Raw genomic sequence first — 20795 nt, forward strand, 5'->3', positions numbered from 1 at the left:
TCCACCTCTCCTTCTCTTTATTGAGGTATATTTGACTTATTTCAGGGTCTGCATCACGACGTGCCCTGTAGCGTTGGTGCTTTTCTGCAGCAGACAGCGGAGCTATTTCCAGACAAATAGCCTACATAAACCATTTGATGTGATGAACAAGCTAGTGCGCAGTGATCACTGAGGAAGATTTTTAACCTGTTTATTTATCATATTTTCAAAATTACAAACAATGTTATGCTTTACCACATAGGTGATTCATTCTAAAACATTGAAAAAAGGGTGAATTAAGGAGTGATATTTACTCTGCTTGTAAATAGTTTGCCACCAAAAAGTATTCTACTTCCTGAGAGTCATGTGATTAGAGGGGTGTGTTCAGATGGACTTTCCATCAGAGTAACAGACATTCAGTTTAGGGACACAACATATTTTAAAGACTTTAAGCATTAAAAATGTATTAATAAAACAATATATTTTGGTGAGGAATATTATAAATGAATATACAACAATACTGAAAAACTTGCACTAAATTCATAGTAGCCTAATTATTTTAATTAATCCTGGGTATATATTCTGTTTTAGAGGGGGGTTAACTATGTAAGATGAGCATTTAGAAACGAGTATTGGCCCATTTTTGCCCAAAATATAACATTATGTCATCGATACTAGGAATGACCAACGGAATTTGTCAAAGTTTGGTAAATTTCTGTAGTGGTGAATGAGAGAATATTAAGAGAAACACTCCACAATAGTGTTCACAACTTTCAAAATGAGGGAAAATAGAGGGAGATTGATAAGTCAGAATGTAAATGTTACTGTCAATTTTACAAAGATCGTTAGCTAGTTTTTTGTTTTGTTTTTTGATGCAAAGGTAATATAATACTAACTATAGTGTTATAAATGTACTTTTTTTTTTAATGAACATTTAAAAAACGTTAGGATTTACGATGCTGATGACCGTTAAAACGCGTCATGACAGTCTGAAATGGTCCATTAGTGCGACGAATAACGTAAATGACTTGACAATTCGAGAAGGTCACGAGTAGTTTGCATCCCTGGTTATATATGTTCGTTTAACATTTTATAATTTTTATCTTACCTGACATTCTTCAATCATTAATGTGCCACGGCCACGCTTGAATTCCCGCTCATCTTCTTCTGTGAACAGTAAACCCCGCCTCCTTAGATTTGATTGGCTATTAAGAGCTCTGTTTCAGCTTTAGGTAAAGTTGACGGAGAGACATTTCACTGTATCGTGACTAAAGTACAGTTAGTATTAGGGACAATCGTTTTAATAGCCGTTGCATTAGGAGTGTTGTTTTTGGGTCCGAGAGAAGGGTATAAAACTGAAGTTGAAAGTGCATGAATCTTGACACATGCGCGTTTTACGACAGGGCTGACGTGATTACGATACAACCGGGAGCGCTATTTACAACAGAGGACACAATACTTTATGGGTTATGCTCCAATTTAAATGTGATACAGAACTGCATTTGTTTCTTTTTCAAAATGGTGCGTATGTGTGCTTTTCCTGGATGCTTCAACAGACAGAAAGCAGTGAGATTACGTCCGCGGGCGTTATCTCCAGGGGAAAGGCTGACTTTCCACAGATTCCCACTCAATGATCCTGAGCGACTGAGGCTCTGGCTGCTCGCGGTTCAACGGGATACCAGTTTACCCATTCAGTCTCTCGAAGTTTTGAGGCTGTGCAGTGAACATTTCTCACGAGACGATTTCAAATCAGACGAGGGAAATGTACGACGATATCTGAAATCAACAGCTGTGCCTGTGTTGTTGTTAAAAATTAAGGTATGTGAGGAGAAAATGTAAATTCGGATGAAAACGAAACCCGCTCCGTTCTAAAACTGTATGACTTTATACTACAGAAGATAAGTCGCGATGAATCGGAATTAAGTCTTTTCTTTAAAGGGTAACGTTACGAGGCTGGTACGAGGGCACAATAATTTCAAAATGTATATTTTATTAACTCTTTAATAAACGGAGACACCAGCTAATTAATTTGTTATTCCACAGAAACTGGAAGGGTTAAAACATTACTATTAGAACTTTATTATTTGTTGTATAAGACAGTGCACTATATCTGATTTTCAACATCCAACAGCATGATGGGTTGTTTTAGGGATGATATAAAGATAATTCTTTATATTTGAAAGCCGATAACTGATATTGGGCGATAAAGTACAAATTTTTATATAATTTTGCGAGCCTGATTACAAAAACAAAAGTCTCACCATCAAAAGCTATGTCCCAAGCACACAATTATAATGTTCTCATAATTTTATGTAGCCTGTATGATAGACTTGCGCTGCACATGTTGCACTTAACTGCATTTTCCTTTTTTTGAAGTGATTCCAATCATATTTCAAGCAATTCAAAACCATCATGGCGAACAGTGCGCATCTGAAGTGTCTCAGCTGAAGGAAATAATCCATTATTTATCGGCTTTAATATATTGGCCAAATTTTCTTATTGGCCCGATAACAATAACATTAAAAATGAACATCGGCCGATACCGATATGGTGGCCGATATGTTGTGCATCCCGAGAATTTAGCCCGGACAGGTTCCTCAAGGGGTAGACAAAGATTTATCCACTTCTTGTCTTTGCTGTTTTTTGACCAGGAGGGTGAAGATGAAGAGACTGTTACTCCTCCACCTGTTTTATCAGAGAAGATTGTGAAAACTGGAGAAAAGGGCACTTCACCTGCACCACGTGTAATAAAGCTTGAAAAAAGCCATGCTGCTCTTGATAATGTCTCATTTGGTAAGATGGCTTGGTTTTTGCTTATAAATTGTTTCACAAATCCATACATTTGACTTCACAGCTTCACAGCCTATCCTGACCAAGAACATGGTGAAAAAATTTTATTTGTTCAAAAAAAGCAGTAAAAAAAAAAAGCAAGCAAATAGCACTCTTTATAATCACAGGTATGTGAATCACTGCAGCTTAGCATGAACTCACTGAGTTCTGTGCTCTCTCGAAAATTCCAGTTATGATCAAAGTGTTATTACAACAAATATCTTATTAACATGGTGTCTTTGTTGTTACAATGAGAGGATTCGTGAGAATGCAGAACCAAAGTAGTTTTGACATCACTAACTGTGACACTGTTATTGTACAAAAACGTCTCTGAAACAAATGTTCCTTCTTTTTTCCCCATCTGAAATATTTGGAAGAGGAGGAAGACAGAGCACAGAGCAATGGAGTAAAGAAATGAACTCATGCTGGATTTTGTCTTCATATGTCCATTATGCTGTTTTTTTTTTTTCTTTAAAAATAATTAGACTGAGGGTTTGCTTCTTTTAATGCAGTGATGAAATTTGGTGCATTCATACGCAATTCCTAACTGTTCTGTCGATTTAGATGTGAAGTTTAACACATTTTACATCTTAATTACTACTACTACTACTGTTTTTGTTTTTCTCTTCTAACTTACAGCATTAATTTGTTTGTGTGTGTGTATTTTGTGAAAGGAGATATAATATGTGAACTAATTACTTCATTGTTATAATGTAATTAATCAGTCTTGTTTAGATCACGTGGGTAACTTAAAACAATCAAATTATTTTGTAAACCCCTTAAAAGTATTTTTTGTATATTTTATTTTTACTTACCACCATTTGACAATGGTATACTTAAAGGCTTTGTAATACAGAAACACTAATGTCCAGAAAATATCAATTTTGGTTCTCCCTTGTAAGTAAATCAGTGTCTCTGTCTCTGGTCTATATAAAACCTCAAATATTTACAGGGATTTTTGGAAAGTAAAAAAACAAACAAAAAAACAATGGGCTTTACCCTTTTACACTCTATGGTTTAACGCTGACAGTTTTCTCTGCTTTACTTTAGTTAATACAGTTATTGTTACTACTGCAACATCACCAATTACAATAGGTAAATATTGGCATAGATTTCATTACATTGGTGCTGAATGCCAAGTTATCACAGCTTTATTTTTTTAAAGCAATTATTTCTAAATAAAATATTATGAACTGACTGGTCTGTGGTGACTTTTATTTTTTAAAATATTGCGTTTCCGGTTTAAAAAAAAAAAACGAAACAGAAGAACAGCCATCATCAGAACTGCTGCTTTACAGACCTTCAGTTATAATTTTTTTCCAGCTTGTGTAGGTGAGTTTATATTAATGGTTAAGACTAAATGATTAGTTTCTACGTAATATCTGTAATTTGATGATGCGTCATATCGCATTAGCGGAAACATGGCGCTTAGCGCCATCAGGCCCAAACGTAAGCGATTCAGCATTCATGCAAAACAATCCCAAATTGCTCTTTATCTTTATGTTGGAAAAACAAACTCCATCCACGATTCCCCCATTGAGGTAGTTTATATGAAATCACCAGCTTTGACATGCAATAATATTATTTATATATATATATATATATAAATGCCGTTTTAATATCTCTATTGTAACTTAATGTCAAAGACTACATAAAAGTGATTTGTAAAAATCCTGTTGAAATGAAAGCAAAAGTGATTAAAAGTTGTGGGGAGACTACACAACAGTACTTTGTAAAACCATGTTGAAATGAAAGCAAAAGTGAATAAAGTTGGGGGAAAATTTTTAAAGTTAAATGTATCCAGTTAAAGTTGCTTTCCCTTATCTATGTGTATACAATTTAGCCTAAAATATTAATGAACTAAGAAAAGTTTATGGACATATGTTTATCAGTGTATTGATGTACCAAGGTTATTTACTTTACTAATTGTCAGTACTGGCTTGATGCAGCTGAAGTTTTAAAAAGCAAATCCAGTGACATCCACAAAGTGTGAATGATTTGATTTTTCATCTCAAGGTAAGACTGAAACAGGTGACGCACCTCACTGGATTCATCGGCAGATCTTTCACCTGGAGCTGACCTCTACAACGTTTTAATATCAGTAAGGAGATTCTCCTTATTGACATCTTTTTAACAGGTGAGCAGCAGCCATCACTGCAAGAGTTGCTTTGTTTAGCAGTACCTGAAGGGTCCTACACTCATTTGACCACGTGGAACTTTGACTTTGAGACATGTCTTACAATCATCCATATCGAAACCCACCAGACGATTTCAGCGCAAACAATGACAAGTACAAAGACTCGCAACGAATCCATCCCCGGGAGTCTAATGCTTACATGTCAAGAATCAGGAACACATCTCAAGAGCAGACATCTCTATCTTCATCAGAAATGTCGATCTTCCCACCTGGTAAGGCTTTGTCCTTTCTGCATAGCTGTGGACTGGATGCTGAAGACCTGAAAACTCTGGCCGAGCTTCCTGAGCATCTCATCACAGCCGATGCCCTTCCTGACCTTCTTGCAGAGATCAAAAAGAAGAAAATGTCTAGCCCTTCTTCATCTAGGTCCAGTGCGCTCCAAGCCAGTACATCAACTCGCTCCTGGGATGATAGGAGCCACACTCAGTCGGTTGAGTATCCATTAGATTTGCCTGTGCGTCAGTCGTATTCCCTTAATCGAGAGCAGGTTCCAACCTGGGATGACCGCTGGGGAGATGTCCAACAAACAAGCTCTCAAACACGCACATACACCAGTTCAGAGCCAAACTATGTGGTTGAGTACAACCATCTGAAAGACACAAAGTCTTATTTTGATAATGCGTCGCCTTATGCCACAGAACCATCAAGGCAGAAAACGTCAGTTGTCTCGCAGTCTTACCCTAACTACAGCAGAGACGTCGGTCAATCCTCACATCTGTCCAGTAGGGACATAAGTCAATCCTCACATCGCTCTGCCAGAGACGTCAGTCAGTCCTCGCATCTGTCCAGTAGAGACGTCAGTCAGTCCTCACATCTGTCAAGCAGGGACGTTGGTCTTCCGTCACTCCTGTCCAGCAGAGATATCAATCAGTCCTCACAGCGCTCTAGCAGAAACATCAGTCAGTCCTCACATCTGTCCAGTAGAGACGTCAGTCAGTCCTCGCATCTGTCCAGTAGAGACATCAGTCAGTCCTCGCATCTGTCAAGCAGGGACGTTGGTCTTCCGTCACTCCTGTCCAGCAGAGATGTCGGTCCGCCCTCAGTTTTTCCCAGCCGAGGCATCGGTTCGCACTCACTCATGTCCAGAAGAGACGTCATTCCCCCTTCAAACCTGTCCAGCAGAGACATCGGCCCACCTTCGTTCTTGCCCAGCAGAGACGTTGGTCTACCCTCGCTCCTGTCCATTAGAGACCTTGCTCCACCGTCACGCCTGTCCAGCAGAGATGCCAGTCAATCTTCACATCAACGGAAGAAACCGGTGATTCATATAGTGCCTACAAGGAAGGAGGCGTCAGATTTCCATGGGAAAACTCCACCAGTGTTTCCCTATGCATGCGTACTCTGCGAAATCACTGTCCTCTCTAACAAGGTAAGTAGCCTTTTTGTTCTCAGATTCTACATTACCAGCTATTTACCAGACAATTTCAGGCAAAATACACATGAGCGTACCTGGGCATATGAGGTAAGTCCAAGTAGCATGTTTATTATCCATGTAGAAAGCAAAGCATTAAAGGCATAGTTTAATCCAAAATGAAAATGATGTAATTTATTTATCCTCATGTTGTACCAAACACGATAAAGACAAAAGTAACATAAAAGCAGTCACCTTGCACGCTATATGCCAAATTTTCAGAAGCCTATAGCTAGACTAAAGTAATTGTCCCTCTGCCATTGTCTTTAAATCTCATTCCCGCTTTCACATATATGCGAATTTGCTGCATCATGACCGGTCACGAGACATGCAAGAACCAACGAAGTTTGATGTCACGGATGCCATACAGGGAGTGACGCATGTACCTGCAGGAATGAGATTTTAGAAATACGGTGGAATGTAAATTTTTCACAGAATAATGACTGGATAATTGACTTACTGGTCATTGTGCTTTTGTTTGACTTATTCTGTTAAGAAACAGAACACCCAAAATTCAAAATCTAGTTGAATTTGATTTAATATTCAGTTGGAGGGCTTGAGATTTATCACTGTGAAATCAGCACAAACAGTATGCATGACATTTGTAAATGCTTTCATTTAAAATTGACATCCATAATTCGTATGGACACAGAAAGTCTATACATTTACTTTGATTGTCATATTATAAATTATGGTGTTTATAACTGAATATTGAGAGATGTTACTTGTGTTTTAGGACTGGTCTGTGCATGTAAAAGGACCCCAACATGCTAATAGTCAACTCAGTCTTGTGGAAAAGTAAGTTATCTTCAACTTTGTTGTCAATCATGTTGTCGCTAGATATTCATTTCTGGCCAACACAAAATGTCATGTGGTTTAAGAAACATATTTGGAGTGAGGACGGTAACAATTTAACATGAAACATAAGTCAATGTACAAACAAAGGATGTGCAATTCTTTGCGACATTTTATAAAGGAGTAATAATATTTTGTATTTATATATTGTTTTATTTTGTGGTATAACCTCTTTGTGTACCATTAGATATCCAGAGTGGGATCAGACAATCCAATCTGCTCGAAGGTAGAATTATTCCCCCATTATATCTTTCGTAAAAACACAGCACAATTCCAGAAATTTGTTGGTTTACATGCTAAACGTATAACACTTCAACAGAATTGAGTCCCGTTCCGAGGATTCAAAGTCCAGATCGACGCAGGAACGAGGTAAAGCCTTTCCCCCCTCCATAGTCATTTGATCATCTTTAAGATTAAGATGTGCTCTTTTATTTTGATCGTGTTTTGTTTTTTTCAGGTGGAACCTCAAGCAGTAGAAATGGATCGTCAAGCAGCAAAATTGCAACATCGAGCAGTAAAAGTGGATCATCAAGCAGTAAAAACCTGAATAAAGCCCAAGCCACAACAAAGGTGGGTTTTTGATGTTCTGTTTCATTTGCTGTTAGCAAAAATAAATTGTAAACACCTGATATATTGTTCTCGCCATGAAAAACATGGCGTTTGCTGCTGTAAATATTATAATGTTTTGACATTATTTGACAATATTTGAATACAGTGCAAAGTGGTGTGTGTAAAGTTCGAAGTGGATGAAGTGGACGAAGCTTACCTGAGAAAATTGCTTGGCCAGTTTGGAGCGATTGTCAAAATTATCATGTTTCCTAAATTGGTATGGCATTTTATTTTTCATTTATATATGGGTCATTCTACAGAATTTATTCAAATGCAGAGTTGGAAACATCTTGAAAAAATATCAAGAAAAATAAGTATGTATGTATACAAATTGTATAATATCCCAGGTACACATTTCTAGTAATTGTGCAGTTAATTCCCATATTGTATTTTCAGAAAGTTTTGTGATATTTTTCTTCTCCCTAAATTTGTCACTACCAAAACGCAATAATATATAATTTAATAAGAAAGGTTATATTGAGCTATTAAGATTTTCTTTATATCTTTTACCTTGTGTAAAAAAAAAAAAAAAAAAAAAAATATATATATATATATATGTGCTATTTTATTAAAAAGGTTTCACAGGTAAATCAGTAACAATTAAAATAGCATTTTATGGAATTACACCCCAAAAAAGTATGCTTGGTAGTGACGTTCCTTAAAGTTACACACAGATTTTAGACTTTTGAACACATTTACCTCAAAATAATGGGATGTAACTATGAGAGAGAGGGACACAGGAATATTTCCTGGTCAAAAATATAGGGGTGTTGTTAAAATCAGTCTCAGCCAATCGACTAAAACATTGGTTTTGGTAGTGACATGAAAATGTGGGACACATTTTTTTACATAAAGTTTCATGATTTACAAAGAAAAACAGAAAAACTGCAAACTTTTTAAAAACAACAATGGAATAAGAAGCAAAAAATATTTCAATATCATTTTCATAAGTTGACATTTTAGGGTTAGGGTTCGGGACACCCACCTCTCATTTGAAAGTACCCAATAAATTGTTTATATATATATATATAGAGAGAGAGAGAGCTTACTGATATTTTAAATAGTATTGTGGGTTCCAATAGATAACAGAAGGATCTTAGTAAACATCTAAGATTTTAATACTTAAATGCTTTTTAAATGTGTTTTTTGGTTGTGGACAGCAGTTTGCACCATTTTTGTAGAATGGCCCATATAACTCCTTTAACACATTTATTTGAATCTGTTTTATGCTTAAATGGGCTTTAATAATTATTCTTGTAATTTGTCAATAAATATTTACTTTTTGTAGGCTTTTGTGGAGATGGGAACAGCAGGCCAGGCAGAGGATATAGTAAAATATTTCTTACACAACCCCTTGTGTATCAGAGGAGAAATGATACAATTTTCTCTGTCTGCAGCATTCAGTTTCCTACAGGTGAATTATGATCATTGGAATTTTATGTTAAATGCTTATGTTGAAAGATTGAAGGTGCTGTAGACTAGACCACCAAATATGAGTACCCTTTTCCTAAAATTTTAACTGCATATTTAGCTGGATGTGATGATTACATTGAATGATTCACTTCAACTTAATGCGCTCAGCTTCTTGCTTCCCAGTCTAAGGCACCTAATTCAGTTATATCTGGAAGGTGTCAGGGATATTTTCCAAGTGACTTGCATCCACTTGATTTGTTTTAGTTTAGAGATTCGGCACTAATGTTGATTGAATGATTTCCTTTGTTTCACAGAGTTCTCTTGTTGTGAGCTTTTCACCATTACCTTCTGGAGAGGGCATAAGCTCTGAGTTGACGGCCATTGCTAAGCGTTTCGGATCAGTAAAACATTCGCTGTTTCTGCCAAGCCGGGTAGCCAAACTTATTGTTGTGCAAATATTTCTATTTACTTATTCTTATGCCATGTTCTGTCTCTTCAGTTACCTATATAGTGTAAAGACTCTTTGTATTTGTACAGGGATATGTGGAAATGGCCAATGTGGAAGAGGCCAACAAATTGGTGGAGCACTATTCAACCAATTCACTCAAATTAAAAGGAAAAACCATTAACGTTTGCTTCTCGGCTGAGTACCAGACGCTTAGGTAAACCCATTCTGCTGATTTTATGCTGACTTGTAAATACACTTTTTTTTCTTTTCTTTTTTTTGCATTTGGACAGTACTATGCTAGTGATATTATGAACTTAATTTAATGTAAAAAAAATAAATAAATTCCATTCTGCTTCTAAAATGTTAACATGTTTGTTATTTCACTCCATGGTCCAGTGATGTTGACAAAGAAAAATCACCAGTTCCTTATAGCAGCAGGAAGAGGAGGAATAGCAGCCCAAAAAGGAGATCCCGTAGTTCCCGAAGAGACTCTCCCAGCCCCAAAAGAAGAGCCTCTGAAGAGAGGTCCAGGTCTCGCAGGAGTCACGACTCTAAGAAACGTGAAGAAAGTCGACGCTCTCGGGAGAAAACCAAGGAGAGCTCTAGACGGGACAGCTCATCTAAATCCCATTCCAAAAGAAGCTCTCCTTCAAAAGACCAGAAACCGAAAACAACAACAGAAGAGAGTGTGGAGGAGGTGGTTGAACAAGACAACGATCAGTCTGACATCATGGGGGATGATAGTGATCTTGAAGGAGTGGCAGTTATAGCAGATGACTGTGAAGAACTGAATTCAGAAGATGAGCTCACAGTAGATGACGAGCTAGATGATGAGGAATATGAAATCGCAGATTCTCTGACAGAACAGGATACACTCGAAGACGTCCAAACTGTGAAAGAGTCAAATGATGAGACTAAACCTTCAGATATGGACACATTGAACGCACAGTCAGAGACATCAGAGTGTGTACCAACTGCTACAACTTCAGATAGATCAACTGATTGTAAGGAAGCCCAGGAGCTTCAACAAGGAGAGCAAAAAGAGCTTCAACAAGGAAAGCAAAAAGAGATTAAACAAGAAGAGCTTCAACAAGAAGAGCAAAAAGAGCTTCAACAAGAAGAGCAAAAAGAGCTTCAACAAGAAGAGCAAAAAGAGCTTCAACAAGAAGAGCAAAAAGAGCTTCAACAAGAAGAGCAAAAAGAGCTTCAACAAGAAGAGCAAAAAGAGCTTCAACAAGAAAAGCAAAAAGAGCTTCAACAAGAAAAGCAAATAGAGCTTCAACAAAAAGAGCTTCAACAAGGAGAGCAAAAAGAGCTTCAACAAGGAGAGCAAAAAGAGATCCATCAAGAAGAGCTTCAACAAGGAGAGCAAAAAGAGCTTCAACAAGAAGAGCTTCAACAAGGAGAGCAAAAAGATGAAACAGTGGAAATGGAAGAGGTAAACACAACTGAGAGTAACAGTTACATACATTTTGAAGTTCAGCAGCTAGGGAAACAAATCATAAAATTGTCATGCCAACCGTCAGTCTGCTATGAGCGAGGGATGGAGAGGAGGTGCGGTAAAGTAAAATCCCTGCCCTCTATTCAATATGCCATTTCACTTGGAAATACTGTGATCAAGATCTTGACCAAAAATGTATGCACCTCTTGATGGAAATAAATGTTTTTGATGTTATTTCCATCAAGAGGTGCATCAATTTTTGGTCAAGATCTTGTATTGACAATGCTAGAGTCGATCACTCTGTAAAGTCTCCTCCAGCACATCCCAAAGACTTTCACTGAATTTAAGGTCTGGACTTTGAGCCTGATGAATCTTGACATTGTCATCCTTGAATATGGCCACAATATGGCCTACATGGTTGATTAAGAAATGAAAATCTACACACTCCATCCATTTTCAGGTTTAGAAGGACTGTTGCCAAACATATAACATACTAGAAACAATAATGATCCATTCATAGACTCTTAAGCATTTGCCTATTTAAATCCAAACAGCGACTTTTCTTACTTGTTTTGACCGGGCAGTGTATACACAGTTATTAATTGCATTATATTTTTAAAAATATAAAGAAACAAATCTCTTTTGTTCTGTTTGTGTAGAAGGCAACAGATTTTACAGGGAATCTAGAAAACTTAACCACCCCAGATGAATTTAAGGAGGAAGTGCTGAAAGAACAAGGTATTTATTTTGCACAGTTATTTAATAATTCAACCATAAAAGCAATAAAGTTCTGCTGTATGTTTGTGTAGTTTTTTCTTTATTAATTTTGGAGATTTCAGAGATAATTGAGGAAGTATGCTTATTCTGTTTTAGGTAATAAAATGGAGATCTCCGCTTCAAGCACTGAGGTTAGTCGGTTTTCGCTTCAAAAGCGTATGTGATTTCTTTATTTTTTTTATACGGAATTTTTTTTTTGAGTTCTGTATAATTTGCTTAATTTCTTTAGGAAAAGTATGGCAAAGTTCTTGAGGTGGCAGGTTTTCCAGTGGCTAAAAAATTCAGTAAAAAAGATTTGCTGAAAATTGGGGGGAAATACGGAGATGTGGTAGACTGCTGTTTGGTTCGCTGCAATCGAAAGGTAAAATGATTAAATTCAACATTGAATAGAACGAAAAAGTGTATGCAAACCGTCAAACTGTTCATATGCAGTCATTAATTCTTGTATTTCAGTTTAAAACATGATACTTGCATGCATATTAAATGTGCGCCTCTTTGAAACTCGCAGAAAAGAAATGGATGTACCAGTGTACAGTTTCAATCGATGTTATCAAATACTTAGCATCTTAACATAGTCACAAGTCCAAAAATAAAGAAATCAAATGATACAATCTTAGTGGAATTATTACCAAAAGTAATTTATATAAATGAATACATTTCAGAAGATTCTCATTGTGGTTATATCACATTTTCATTGCAGGTGGAGAAGGCATTAATTGAGATGGTGAATGCTGCTGATGCTGCAAAACTTGAAGCTGATTCTAAAAGGCAGCGCATTAGACTAGGTGGCAAAATATTGAGGTTAACTGTGTCAAAGACGTACAGCCAAGTAAATGAAGGGTAACTTGAAATTTCTCAAATAAAATCCTTTTCCTATTGCTTTATTGTGCTTGGGTGTTCTGATGTGCCCAATCATATGAGAATCACAACAGATGATGTTTGATTCTGTTTCAGGAAAAGTGTTGACTCTGACTCAGGGAGAGCGGATGGTCAGGAACACGTTGAAGATAAAAATAAGGAGCCCTCATGCTTATTGACGTCCAGTGAGAAGAGTACAGTAGTGATGGCCGAGACTAATACCTCTGAAGAAGCTGCTGAGACCAACATGGATGCAATCATGCAAACGTCTAGTGATGAGGAGGTAAAATCAAGAAATGATTTAACTCTGGGTCTAAAATGAATCTCTAATATAATAAAATTGTCTTTTTTTGGGGGCCACAAAACATGTGTAAGCATTGCAGTATCATTCTTTTTCCAATACTTCAGGAAGAGTATGGTAGAGTCCTCCGGATCAGAAATCTTCCAATGCCTGATGAATACAATGATGCAGATTTTCTGAGCATCGCAGAACCATATGGGAAAGTAAAACGTCATTGGATGTTTCGCCTCCATCGAACAGTTAGTAAATACATATTCAGAAAAACATATTCAGTGGTTTCATCAATGAAATCTTACAATTCCCTTTTTTTCCCCAGGGATTGATTGAAATGGAAAATGCCTGTGATGCTGAGAAGGTTGTATCTGCGGCAAATATGAATAAAATTACAGTCGCTGGAAAACATCTCAAGGTTTCAGTGTCTACCAAACATGCCCATTTAAATAAAAGGTATTGAATTGATTTTATGTACATAATGCACTTGACTGTTCATGGGAAAATGCACATTCAGAACTTTGAACCCACGTTAAATGTAGGTTTAATTAAATCCTACATCTAACAGGTATATAAAAGTCTCTTACAATCACAGGAAATATAAAGTCACTGTTCTTCTGATTGAAAACTGGAAAAACACTTAATTTTGTGTTAAAGCATTCTGTTTATTTATTTTTTGCTTTTTAGCCTACAATGTGCACATAGTTTGAAGGAAAACAATGTATTTTTTCATAAAAGACGTACAATTCTGAAAATAATAAATCATTGCGTCACTGTACTGATTTAGCGTCTTTCTGTTTTGTATTGTTTACTAGGTACTTTCTACATGGACCTAGTGATGGTTCTGTACAAACATCTACTGAGTTGGAGAAGGTAAATGATGAATCCAAAACACAAAACTGTTTTTTTTTTTTTGTGCAGCCATCTATCTCAATTATTGAGGTCAATTATTGTCACTATATTATTTTGCAATTTAAACACCTGTCAAATCCCTGTTTTGTAAGCTTTTAGCTGCTGCTCTGCAGTATACCTACTGATACTGTGTGTTTAATGATGAATTACACTGGTTTTAGGAGTTGTGGAGTGATAATCAGGATGTCGACTCAAAGGAAGATGAGAAGCAGGTTTCTGACGTTGATGGTGGAAATGGAATGGAGGCTGAAAATTCTGACAGTTTGTCAGAGGCACAAACACCCATTATGGATCCAGTGGGTAAGAGCATGTTTCACTGCACACACTTTAGAAGCTGCTGTTACAAGCTCAACCTGGAAAGATCTGTGTAGGGTTCCACAAACCTGGATATAAGGAATTTTAAAATTATGATTTCCAGACCTGAAGCTGCCCTGGAAATACATAGCGATGGAAATATCTATAGAGCTTCAACGCATTTAAAGGAATTTTTTACCCAAAAACTCACCCTCAAGCCATCCTCGGTGTAAATGAGTTTCTTTTTTCAGCCGAACACAATCAGAGATGTATTAAATAATAGCCTGGCTCTTCCCAGCTTTGTAATGGTATTGAATAGTGCCTGAGTTTTTGAAGCTCCAAAAAGTGCATTCATTATAATAGTAATCCATACGACTCCAGTCTCTTAATAAATGCCTTCTGAAACTGTGCACGTATGGCCTTTACTGAAAGCGTTCAGGAGAGAGTCGAGTTCCGGCGGAAGGGTGATCTCTGACCCGACATATGGCGTATGATGTAAACGTAGTGTAAACTTAGGTGAGAATTGACGAACGCAGAAGCACAGAGTATAGGGAAAAACAAAACGCCAGTCACGAATTAGAAGTCTAAAACGAGAAGTTTTAAGTAAAATTGCCAAACCACATGAACACGTGGGTTCAGAGGTCACCCTTCCGCCAGAACTCCATTCTCTGGTGAACGCGCATAAGGCTATTGCCGGTAGACAGTGATTATAGTTTATAAAGTTTTAATATGGATATTTTTCTCACAAAAACCCTTCGCTTTGCTTCAAAAGGCATTTAATAACCCACTGGAGTCATATGGATTACTTTTATGATGAATGCACTTTTTGGTGCTTCATAAACTCTGGCACTATTCAATGCCATTACAAGCTGGGAAGAGCCAGGATATTATGTCAAATAACTCCATTTGTGTTTGGCTGAAAGAAGAAAGTAATTTGCACCTAGGATGGCTTGAGAGCAAGTAAATTATGGGATATTTTTTGGGTGAAATATTCCTTTAATGAAAATATGTGTGTGTATGTAGCTAGTATTGGCTACCATATAAGAAAAGCAGAAAGGCACTCATGTCTGTGCTATATGCATAATCCAGCTCTGCCTCTGCACAACTGATTTGTTGCACTTTACCAACAGGGACAGAGTTTATTCGACCTGTGGTGGGTTACTTCTGCAGCTTATGTAATGCCATCTATGCCAGTGAGGAAGAGGCCAAGGATAACCACTGCAGGACCCCCTTGCATCATCAAAAGCTGAAGGCATAAATATTTTGCATATCTATATATCTGTTTGCATGTGTATCATATGTGGTAAAACAAAATCTACAGGACTTACATATATATGTTCTTATTCTCTTTCTCTTAGGAGCACAAGGAGTGAAACAGTTCATCATAAACCTTGACTATAATAAAGCCAATCCAGAAATCCTTCATAGACATTCATGATGATAGCATACTCTAGTTTAAGGGATAGTTCACCCAAAAAATGTAAATTGTCATCATTTACTCTTCCTTGAGTTGTTCCAAACCTGTATGAGTTATTTCTTCTGTTGAACTAAAACTTCTGTCGATCTTTTGAAGAATGTTGGTAACTAGACAGTTGACGGTAGCCATTGATTTCCATAGTAGGAGGGGAAAAAATACTATGGAAGTCAATGGTTACCGTCAACTGTCTGGTTACCAACATTCTTCAGAATATCTTCTCTTGTGTTCGACAGAAGAAAAAAAAAACTCATACATGTTTGGAACGACATAAGGGTGAGTAAATGACTAGTTTCATTTTTGGGTGAACTAACCCTTTAATTCACATAATATGTTATATGTGTTGTGATTTAATTTCACCCTGTTTGTTGTGGTTTTTCTCTTTCATTAATGATTTTATTAGTAATCTAAAACAATTTTATAGTAATCTACAAAACAGTACTGTTGTTGTTAAAAGGCATGTAATTTCTTACAGTGTACTGTATTAAACTTATAAGTAAAACAGAATACAGTAATATCGGTTCTGCTCAAATAAAGTCATATCCAACTGTCAAATACGCGCGCTTGTTTTCTTGATGCGGGTTTTGATTGGACGGATGATGTCTGTCTCCGCCCACAATATGCCGTTTCCATGGCGATCCAACATGGCCGCACACGGTAAGCAGGACGCTGATGTGGGATTTTATTGTAACGACTTGATTTTAGCTCAATGTCGTCACACATTAACCTGTGTTTTATTGTGAATACAGTACGTGTCTTTAATGAAACCAAATAAACTGTTTTGTGAAGAAACAAACAGTCAAATAGTGACCTCCTTTATCGGATGGAGAGGAAGCATCGTCTAGCTAATGGTAGCCATTCACAAAACTACTGTGTTGTCATGGCATGCAAAGAAAAAATGATTAAGTTACTGTTTTGAATTATCTGTTGTATATTAATCTCAATGTCTTATGAGCTGAACGTTTCGAAAATGTTAATTTATCTGCTAGAATGAACGTTAGTTGTTACCGCTTGTGGCACAAAACATGGTGAAGCTCGACTCGTTTTGTCATTATTGTAACATAAGTTACCCACTTCGTTCTTGTGGTATTTATGTGTTGCTTCTGTCTAATAGACACTGTAGAAGTTGCAACTAAATCTCGCTGTCTGAGAAGACTTCCAAAGGCGTTGTCGTTTCGCTAGTGAAACTGAGTTTTGACAAAAATTAAAAAAGATAAATCAAAGCAACCAGCTAACGTTAGGATTTTTTCGTAGTTGTGTATTTAAAAAAAAAGAAAAGAAAAAATAAGAAATTCATGAGACTGAAAAATATTGATAACCAAATGTTATCTAATGTTAAAGTATTTTCATGTATTCAACATAATTTCTTAAAGTTTGCTAAAAACAGATCTATAAATATTTATAGTGATCAGATTTGTGTTACTTTTGCAGGAAGACAACCTGTTGTATCCTTTCAGGTCTTTCATCCCTTCACTTGACAGTTTCCTTGTTAATTACACGTATATATTTTTATGTTTCTTCTTAACAAAGTCTCTCAGTTGTCCTCCACACCACTGCAGATCCTGTTTCATTTGAACGGCTGGTATTTTGCAGCATTCTTCATCGCTGAGATTCTTATGTTTATCTATAAAGGTGGGGTATGGACTCATATGTAGGCTACTCAAGTTTATATATGTATGTATATATTTGTGATGTAATCACTGTTTGCTCTGGCTTTTGTAGGGGTGATACTCCCTTACCCACAAGCTAACCTGATATTGGATGTTGTCCTGCTGCTCCTCTTCTTGGGCCTTGAGACCCTCAGACTCTTCTATGGTCAGTGTGATAAAATGTTGTTTTGTGAGCGGTGCTTTGTACAAGTTGCAGCTGTAGAACTGACTCTTTATGTCAATCAGAGGACTGAAATGATCCTCATTCAGAAGCCCTCATTGGGGAGCAGGGTTGATCAAAACTTGAAATGCTGTGTTGCCGTTCAAAGAAATAAAATAGTCACACAACAGATGTATTAGTCTTATAAAAGTTTTGTGAAATAATAATATTAATAATTACACTATTCATTTTCATTAATCGCTTATTTATTCCTTGATATGTACAATACATTTTTCTCTAATGAACTGATTAGACACTTTTTTTTTTTCTTTTTTTTTTTAAGTTTGGGGGAAATTAATATTTTTATTCAGTAAGGAAGGATGCATTAAATTGATCAAAAGGGGTATCACAGTTTCTACAAATATATTAAGCTAAAAAAAGTTTTTAACAAATATATTTTTAATAATCAAGTAATTTAATATATTGATAGAGGTTATTTTGAATTGCAATAATTTTTAAAAATATTACTGTTTTTACCCTTGGTAAGCGGAGCGAGGTAGGTGTTTGATTTTATTTGTTGTTGATGTCGTGGAAAACTCGATTGTGTAATGCTAATTTAATGGAAGATGTGTCTTTGATGCGTGTATTGTAAGATTTATTGTGGCTTTGTTTGTTTTAGTTTCACGGTGCATGAAGAAACAATAAAGATATTTGCACCGGTCGAACTCTACGCGGGTTTATTGATGCCAAGGGCTGCTAGATACTATATTACTATATCAAAATTCAGTTTTGGTAAGCATAAAAGACTAATTTCAAACCTCAAACTTTTGAATGGTAGTGTATTTCTAATTAGTTAATCAGAGAAATATATATTATACAACGTACATATCAAGGCATAAAAAGCCATAAATAGTTAAATTGAATAATGTAGTTGTTATTATTGTGCAAACCTTTTGTAAGACTGATTCCTCTGTTGTGTGACTATTACATTTCTTAGAATTGGAATGCAATAAATTCCTCTTACTAGCATTTAAAGTAAAAAGTGAGAGTGAAAACTAGGGAACGCTTCAATATAAGGTGACATAGTTACGCGTTACGACATGTACTTACTATAGTAATGACAGTAAATTATGCATAATTACAAGTAACTAACCTTAAACCAAACCCTAACCGTAACTCTATAGTAACTACATGTAGTTATATAATAACTAGTAATAATATTACTCAGTACTTATAACTACAATGTAACCACATCACCTTAAAATACAGTGTTACCGAAAACTAAATTCAGTTCAGTTCAGTTTAGATTTATATTGTTTGGCTTGATTTTGAAGACATAAATTATTGCATTCTGGAAAATTGGAAACGCGTCTTTCCATTGTCCTTAAAATAAATTAATTTTTTTTAACTATAATGAAACATTAATGAAATGCAAATAACAATACAGTAGTAATTCATATGAAAATGGAAAATATTTAAAAACGACTTGTTTTACTAATTATTATTATTATTATTGTTTTTCCGATTGCCTACCATTTGAATTTGATTTGCAATTCTACATTCTGTTTGCAGCATCAGTTTAAGGTCAGTTAGAATTCTGGAATTGAATTCTAAAGACATTCTCTGCTCAGCTCTGAATGCAGCACAACCCTGCTTTGGCGATGAGTGGATGATTGTCATAACAGCTTGATAACAAAGATTGATTGCCCTTTTTGCTGAGTACACTTTGTATTGGTGAAAGTGCATTGATCCGTGTAGCAAATGAAATAATGGCGTGTGAAATGTGACTTTCAGGCTGGAAGGGGAACCTGTGTCAGCGCTCTCTGGCTCTGTGTGTGAGTGTTGGTGTTCTGGTGCCCTGTGCAGTGCTGAGCGTCTACTTCCTGCTGCTTCAGACCTTTGTTCTACGCCTTGAGTTTGTACTCAATGCTGTGCTACTCTGCTTTTACGGCTTTGAGCTGGTTCTGGGAATGATGACGATCTCTATTTTTTCAAGGTGACTGTTTTTGTATTTTTTTAAAACATATTTATCCCATAGTATTAAAGAGGCATACACATTATACAGAGACATATACATGGATTAGAATAGATATATGAAAGTGGGAATTTAGAGAAGCAATTTTTGGAACATAATTCTTAAGGTATTAGGTAACTGACTTGCTTATTAACACACAAAGTTTTTTAAAATACTAGATATTTATACCCAGTATTTTTTCACTCTCTTTCAGGGCCAGCATTTATTAAGTCCATCTGCTTTTTTGATGTCAGGATGAAATCACTGAAGAGAATATGATGCAGTCTTTCAGACTGACTGCTGTCAAAACATGTATGTTTCATAAAACAGACATTTCACATGTACACTTTTTCTAAAATATATATGAAGCGCCTTAAATATGTAGAACTTGGTATGTTTTAAAACATTTTTTTAATGTAAATGTAAAGATTGCCATTATTAAATGGTAGAGTGAAACAATTGTCATCATACATTTATTAAACGCACACACACACACACACACACACACACACACACATATATATATATATATATATATATATATATATATATATATATATATATATATATATATACAGTGAGGAAAATAAGTATTTGAACACCCTGCTATTTTGCAAGTTCTCCCACTTAGAAATCATGGAGGGGTCTGAAATTGTCATCGTAGGTGCATGTCCACTGTGAGAGACATAATCTAAAAAAAAAAATCCAGAAATCACAATGTATGATTTTTTTAACTATTTATTTGTATGATACAGCTGCAAATAAGTATTTGAACACCTGAGAAAATCAATGTTAATATTTGGTACAGTAGCCTTTGTTTGCAATTACAGAGGTCAAACGTTTCCTGTAGTTTTTCACCAGGTTTGCACACACTGCAGGAGGGATTTTGGCCCACTCCTCCACACAGATCTTCTCTAGATCAGTCAGGTTTCTGGCCTGTCGCTGAGAAACACGGAGTTTGAGCTCCCTCCAAAGATTCTCTATTGGGTTTAGGTCCGGAGACTGGCTAGGCCACGCCAGAACCTTGATATGCATCTTACAGAGCCACTCCTTGGTTATCCTGGCTGTGTGCTTCGGGTCATTGTCATGTTGGAAGACCCAGCCTCGACCCATCTTCAATGCTCCAACTGAGGGAAGGAGGTTGTTCCCCAAAATCTCGCAATACATGGCCCCGGTCATCCTC

At 36.3% G+C, this 20795-nt stretch overlaps 2 protein-coding genes and 1 long non-coding RNA gene across 6 annotated transcripts; all 3 read left to right on the forward strand.

The window, feature by feature from the left end:
• Positions 1–1359: 1359 nt before the first annotated feature.
• On the forward strand, positions 1360–4004 carry LOC311094941. Its single transcript, XR_014608744.1, has 3 exons — positions 1360–1797; positions 2631–2772; positions 3186–4004. It is a non-coding gene; the product is annotated as an uncharacterized lncRNA (long non-coding RNA).
• Positions 4005–4036: 32 nt separating this feature from the next.
• matr3l1.1 (matrin 3-like 1.1) lies at positions 4037–16344 on the forward strand. Of its 2 annotated transcripts, none has more exons than XM_084133175.1 (22): positions 4037–4136; positions 4825–6374; positions 7153–7214; positions 7459–7497; positions 7591–7640; positions 7729–7841; positions 7987–8097; positions 9169–9294; positions 9608–9724; positions 9831–9955; positions 10138–11179; positions 11842–11920; positions 12056–12090; positions 12189–12320; positions 12660–12799; positions 12914–13100; positions 13226–13357; positions 13435–13565; positions 13925–13982; positions 14183–14321; positions 15446–15567; positions 15674–16344. In XM_084133175.1, exons 2-22 carry the CDS (start codon positions 5040–5042, stop codon positions 15686–15688), a joined length of 4290 nt encoding a protein of 1429 aa, XP_083989301.1. In that variant the 5' UTR covers positions 4037–4136; positions 4825–5039; the 3' UTR covers positions 15689–16344. The 2 variants fall into 2 exon arrangements, with proteins under 2 accessions (XP_083989301.1, XP_083989300.1); XM_084133174.1 differs by having other exon boundaries at positions 4040–4140.
• Positions 16283–20065, forward strand: tmem216 (transmembrane protein 216; the record flags this gene model as incomplete). Of its 3 annotated transcripts, none has more annotated exons than XM_084133178.1 (5): positions 16283–16446; positions 17320–17421; positions 17512–17604; positions 19393–19594; positions 19827–20065. In XM_084133178.1, the coding sequence occupies exons 1-5, from the start codon at positions 16365–16367 to the stop codon at positions 19840–19842; spliced, it is 495 nt and encodes a 164-aa protein (XP_083989304.1). In that variant the 5' UTR covers positions 16283–16364. The 3 variants fall into 3 exon arrangements, with proteins under 3 accessions (XP_083989304.1, XP_083989303.1, XP_083989302.1); XM_084133177.1 differs by having other exon boundaries at positions 16419–16463; positions 17328–17421; XM_084133176.1 differs by lacking the exons at positions 16283–16446; positions 19827–20065 and adding an exon at positions 16956–17234 and having other exon boundaries at positions 17328–17421; positions 19393–19598.
• Positions 20066–20795: the final 730 nt, after the last annotated feature.

Source organism: Abramis brama (genome assembly GCF_963993115.1).
Source record: "Abramis brama genome assembly, chromosome: 13".
Lineage (NCBI taxonomy): Eukaryota > Metazoa > Chordata > Actinopteri > Cypriniformes > Leuciscidae > Abramis > Abramis brama.